The sequence below is a fragment of the Galeopterus variegatus genome, unplaced genomic scaffold, assembly GCF_000696425.1.
Source record: "Galeopterus variegatus unplaced genomic scaffold, G_variegatus-3.0.2 Scaffold602, whole genome shotgun sequence".
NCBI classification, from domain to species: domain Eukaryota; kingdom Metazoa; phylum Chordata; class Mammalia; order Dermoptera; family Cynocephalidae; genus Galeopterus; species Galeopterus variegatus.
In genome coordinates this window covers 158024-164446 of record NW_007726713.1, presented here as the reverse complement: position 1 = coordinate 164446, position 6423 = coordinate 158024, and the positions used below count along the sequence as shown (strand labels likewise).

At 32.4% G+C, this 6423-nt stretch overlaps 1 protein-coding gene across 1 annotated transcript in view; it reads right to left on the bottom strand.

Moving 5' to 3' along the window:
* Positions 1-6423, bottom strand: part of FAM227B (family with sequence similarity 227, member B) — a 266420-nt gene that overhangs the window by 231260 nt on the left and 28737 nt on the right. The window contains exons 5-7 of the mRNA XM_008570440.1: positions 4295-4330; positions 3727-3831; positions 1982-2080 (exon numbers count right to left, since the gene is read on the bottom strand). Of these exons, the coding sequence (XP_008568662.1) occupies positions 1982-2080; positions 3727-3831; positions 4295-4330 (240 nt within the window). The remainder of the gene's footprint in view (positions 1-1981; positions 2081-3726; positions 3832-4294; positions 4331-6423) is intronic.

Below are 6423 nucleotides of genomic sequence, written 5' to 3'. Positions count from 1 at the left end.
TTTTTTTTACAATTTCTTTACTGTTTTCTGTTTTTAATTTTATAGGTTCCCACTCTGATCTTTATTATTTCCTTTCTTCTGCTTGTCTTAGGTTTTATTCTTCTTCCTTTTCTGGCTTCTTGAGGTAGTAGCTGAGGTCATAGTCTTTGAGAACTTTCTCTTTTTTATACAATTTAGGTATGTTAATACTGTAAGTTTCTCTCTAAGTTCCACTTTAGCTATGTCCCACAAATTTTATTCTGTGTTTTAATTTTCATTCAGTTAAAAATAATTTCTGATTTCTCTATTAATTACTGGTTTGACCCATGGTTACTGAGAAGTGAGTTATTTAGTTCCAAATATTTGGGGATTTTCCAGAACTCTCCCTGTTATTCATTTATAATTCCATTTTGGCCTGAAAACATACTTTGAATGACTTGAATTCTTATAAATTTATTAGGATGTTTTTCCAGCTCAGGCTATAGCTTATCTTTCTAAATGTTTAATGTGCACTTGAGAAGAGTGTGTACTCTGCTGTTGTTGTTCACTGCTATGGTTTGAATATATGCCCCAAAGTTCATGTATTGGAAACTTGATCCCCAGTGTTCAGAGGTGGGGCCTGATGGAAGGTGTTTGGGTCATGAGGGTACTGCCCCCAGGTATGGATTGCCATTATCTCAGGAGTGGGTTTGTTATCACAGGAATGGGTTGATCCCCTCTTATTCTCTCTTCTCTGTCTCTTTCTCAACCTTACTCTCTTGCCCTTTTGCCTTTTGCCAGGGGATGATGTAGCAATAAGGCCCTCACCAGATTGCAGACCTTCAGACTTGGACTTCCCAACCTCCAGAAACATGAGATGATAAATTTCTGTTCATTACAAATTACCCAGTCTGTGGTATTCTGTTTTAGCAGCAAAAAATGGACTAAGACAGGAAGGAAATTTAATAAATTTCAATTAGGTCAAGTTGTTTGACAGTATTGTTCAAGGTTTTTTTTGTTTGTTTTGTTTTATTTTTAAATATCATTCTATATCATTACTGGTTTTCTGTATATTTTACAAATTATTGAGAGTGATATGTTGAAATCTGTAATTATACTTATAGATTTGTCTATTTCTCCTTAAGTATTCGAGGTTTTTATTAAATGTGTTTCTAAGCATTTTATTAGGTATATAAATATCTAGAACTTTTATGTCATCTTGATGGATTGACCAATTTATTATTATACAATTCCTCTCTTTATTACTGGTAACATTCTCTGCTTTGAAATCTACTTTGAATGAAGGGTTCAAAAAGTTGCAACTTTGTAGATTATATGGCTTTGTTGTTGTTGTTATATGGATGGGAGTGATGCACTTTCTATCTTTTTGCATCTTTTTGGGAGCCAAGATCCTAAGGAAAATTTTTTAAAAACATTAAGAGTATTACAATATCATTATGAAATTCTTCTAGTCAAACACTGTCTCATGTGTTACATATCTTCATTCTTTCATTTTTTGTCAGATACTCATCTCTTTATCATTTTAATCCTAATCAGAATTACTGCCTTTCTGAAACAAGTAAAAATCCTCTCTCTATCCATTCTGTAGACCCTTTTCCAAATGGAACCTCCTTTAATGTCACTGATTAGCAGTGGGTTTTCTGTTTAGTGCTTCCCAGTACATTGTAGTATTGAGCAAAGCTACAACTTTTTCACTATAATGTTTGATTTCACTAATCTTTTTTTGATTATGGAAGATCCAGGATCTTTGAAATCTGTATTGAAGTCTTAACTCCTCTGAAAGAATTCTAAACTTCAAATGGGATTTCTAACATGTGTGGAGTGATCAAAACCTAATCTCTGTGAAAGGATCCAGAAAAACATTTTTTTTTTACTAGTGTTACTGCTACTGAAAAATTAATTGTGATAGGCTGACTGATTAGCTCATTTGGCCAGAGCATGGTGCTGAAAAATTAATTGTGCTGCAAATCAAGTTTAAAAAAAGAATTTGAAAAAGTTATACCTTAAATTTATGTAGAAACCACCACCAAAAGGAGTCATGCAAAAGAGCAATGGAGGCTTCTGAGAGAAAATGACTCTTCCAGATTTTAAAAACTCTTTTCTATGGGAAAAAAGACATGGAGATCAAATTAAAATACATAATAAAACATGTTAATGTTGTAAACAGGCTTTATAAGAAGTATGTATTCAATGGTTATAGACTAGCACTGTCCAATAGCAATTTAATATGAGCCACATTTGTAATATTAAATTTTCTACTAGTCATATTAAAAAGTAAAAGGTGAAATCAACTTTAATGAAATTTTATTTAACCAAATATATTTAAAATATTATCATGTCAACATATAATTGATATAAATATTACTAATGAAATATTCTGTGTTCTTTTTTTGATACTAGGTCTTTGAAATGTGGTATTTGTTTTATACTTACTGCACATCTCAATTTGAACACTGAATTTTCATCAAAAATATTTGATCATCATTTAGACTTCATAAAATACATGTTGTAATTTTGTTTCAAACATAATTGAAAGATTTTCAATAACTGAATCAAATTTTAGCTTTTAGATTTATACATAAATTAATTCAAATAAATAAAAAATTTTCTGCTCAGTACACTAATCACCTTTCATATGATTATTAACCACATTTGGCTAGTAGCTATTGAAAGGATGGTGTGGGATAGACCAGAAGTAGCAAAAATATTACATACATGCCATAATATCCCTCTTTTCCATTGAAGAAAATATCAACAATTTATTCATGGAATTCTATTTCTATAAGCCCCATCATGAGCCTGTCTAAACGTAGTGTTCTCTCTAAGCAGAAAATTGACCAAAATTGGTACATAAGTTTAAATCTGTTTATCATGACTACTAGAGACTATAAATGTTGGTTTAAATAGGCAGTTTCTACGCGTAATTTTATCTTCTTACGCACAAAAGTTTTTAAATGCCAGATTCAGTAGAATTCAAGATTTCTTTTAATGAAATCTGTAGATATGAATTCCTGTTCTTCAAGTACAAGTCCACAAGAAAGGACATCATGAAAACTTTTACAGCAAGAAAATTTTTTATCATGCATTTTGTGGGGACACTTCTTTTTTATTGGCCACTAAGTATGGTATGGAGTACATTCTCAACAGCTTCAACTTAGATTTAGTACTTCTTAATTACAAACAACATATTTAAAGTACCTCAACTTAAAAAGTAGAAAATTGAAATACAAAGGGAAAAATGACCAGTTTTATCAGTAATCACCCCACCCAAATTCTACCCCTGGCAATCATTGACCATTGATTTAGTTACATTCCTACAACTGCAGTTTTTCATAATTTTTGTTACCCTGTAAGGATACTATCCCCAAATTCTCCAGGACATTTGGAGGCTCAAAAGGAACACCCAAAAGGGTTGTAGAGAAGAACTCCTATAAGTTATTTCATGTCAAAATGAGAAGGCTAAAATATCCTGAGTTGATAGAGCAGAAACAGAGAGGGAAAAACACCTGTTACAGTCATATGCCAACCCAGTGCATGCTAGCAATCTCAGACTCTTGAGGCAATAACACGGAATCTAATACATTCTCTTCTGGTAATCAGGGTGTTAGAAATCATTGGCCTTTCTGGCCAAATTTCCCCCAAAATGATCAATGCTTAAAACCTAACTTGTCATAGCTTTAAATAAACTTCTCATTCATTAAGTCATACTCTCAAAGTTTATTATACAATAAAATAATATTTACATACATCAAAGTTATGGGCTTTTAAAATAAAAAGATAAATTCGTTCAGCATCCAAATGTCTGGGTAGTTGAGTAAGCTCATTTGATTTGAATCCTGAGAAGTTGCAACCCTAGAAAGTGGGAAATATCATAGAATAGTAATTATTACACTCTTCTCAGTATAGTAATCTCATATGAATACAGAACACAGATAAACGATCACTGACATAATTATTTTATTTCTTTTCACTAAATTAAATTAAAAATATACATATCCCACTTATGAAAAATCTTCATATTTTCTGCTTCTCCAAAATGAAGAGCCCTGGCATATTCATATGCCAAACCCCAAAGCATAACAAAATCATATTTCAGAACTAACTGATATATATTGGAATGATTAAGAATTTTAACTGGACTACAGATAAAGAAATATGTACTAGGCAGAAAGAGAAAGCTTCTGTACCTGTTCCCACTTCTTTCCCCTGGGGCCCCTTTATGTGTCTATGGTTACATCTACATTATTATAAATATTCTTTTAACCCCACATAATACTTTTGATATACAATCTGGCAGAACAGAAACTTTAAATACCTCTATATTCTTCTCTGTCTCCATTTCATCTGAAAGCTGGAAAACATTTAAAATAAAATGTTTAAAACTCTAAATTAAAGGATTTTTACATTTTGTAAATTTTTCAGCTAACTAGGGTTTGTATGCAAGTTGTGTATATATGTACATACATACATACATACATGTGTGTGTGTGTGTGTGTGTGTGTGTGTGTGTGTATGTAAAATCTCCTACTGAGTTCTAAAATGCTGTTGCTGCGTTAGGCACTGGGAACACAAAGATGGTCACTGCCCTTAAGCTAGTCACAGTTCAAGAAGGGAATCAGTTACATATATAAATAAAACACAAGGAGATAAAGGCTATAATAGAAATATAAACGAACTACTTATTGCAGTTTCTTTTCCCTGGGAATAGACTCTGAGGCGAAGTTTAACGTTCAGAATGTTTATTGGGAGTTCTCCTGGGATCAAAACCTTTGGAAAGCAAGAGGAGAGGCAGGATTGGGCAGATGGAGAAGGCAGCTATCATGCAGACCCAATAGGCTCAAGTGACCCCAAAGACAAGCTCTAGAGCTTAGAGTCCATCGCAGTTGTCCTGCATTGGACTGAAATGGCCAGACCTTTCTACCTCCAGCTTGATTAGTCACTAAGTATGGGTGGTTCCTGTGAAGGTGTGTCCTTAAAAAAGGAAGTTCTGTGCAGGTGAGCCAACCCCTGAAGGGGCTGACAGTTGAAGGGTGACCCCTGATGGCACTATTAGTAGCGAGGGCAAAAGGTCCTTCTTTGAAGGGGAACCTGGATGGTACATTTCCATGTTCACCACACTACTTTACACAGAGAATAAGTAGCCTCCTGTATACATTAGTGTTTGATCATCTAGTCATGTTGAGAGGGAGATATATATATCTTACACACAAATACATACATATTACACACATACATATTATAAAGGAAATTACACATGAAACAATTTTTGAAAGAATGATAGATTGCTATTAGAAAGAGGATCATATTATTGGCATTTTAAAAGGTATATATTAGGAATAAAAAAGAAAGACTAGGGAAAATGAGTTCAAATATGATTAGAAAGAAGGCTATGTACTTGAGAGCTACAGAAACAATTGGTCATTAAAGATGGGGTCAGAATTAGAAAGATTTTAATGTTAATCTCAAAGTCTTGGCTTTATTATGCAGAAATAAAAGAAACACTGGAAGTTTTTAAGGAGCAGAGTAATAGAAACATAAAACTAGTTCTTGGTCATACAACCTGCAACAGATACCATAAAAATATAAATAATACATGTTAAAATCCTAATAAGTAAATTCAATAAAACTTTTATATTTAACATTAAGAATAATTATTAAAACTATTGTTAGTATAATCTACCTAAAGTTCATTTCAATAGACATTGAAAAGTCATCTTAATTATTCTTAATTCAACAGTTGGAATTTTAAAACTTCTTTTGAAAAAACACTCAGAAGTTGTAATGAATAATACGATAACTACAATTTTCTCCAGGTTACTACAACCTAGAACAGATTATTGTTGACATTTTAGCATTTGCTTCAAGACTATATTTTTAAAATAAAATATAAGGTTTATGTATAATAAATTGTTAGGTTAAGATCCCCTTTTACCATGATCTCTAGTTCTATTCCTGTGTTCCCCTTCATTGAGAAAGTCACTATAATTATTTTTGTCTTGCATCCCTTCCATTCCATTAAAAATGGATTTACATATACAGTCAGCCCTCCATATTTGTGGGCCACATGTCTGTGGATTTGAAAATATTTGAAAAAAATTGTGTCTGTACTAAACATGTACAGATTTTTATTTCTTGTCATTATTCCTTAGAGAACATAGTATAACAACCATTTATATTGTATTGGGTATTATAAACTATTTAAACTACACAGGAGGATGTACATAGGTTATATGCAAATACTGTGCTATTTTATATCAGGGACTAAAACATCCACAGATTTTAGTATCTGCAGAAGGTCCTGAAACCAATCTCCACAGCTACCAAGGGAAGACTGTATACACACACACACACACACACACACACACACACACACACACACACACGCATGCATGAAGAAAAGAGAGACTTTTTTACATGTTTATTATTTGGTAACTTTTTTTTTTT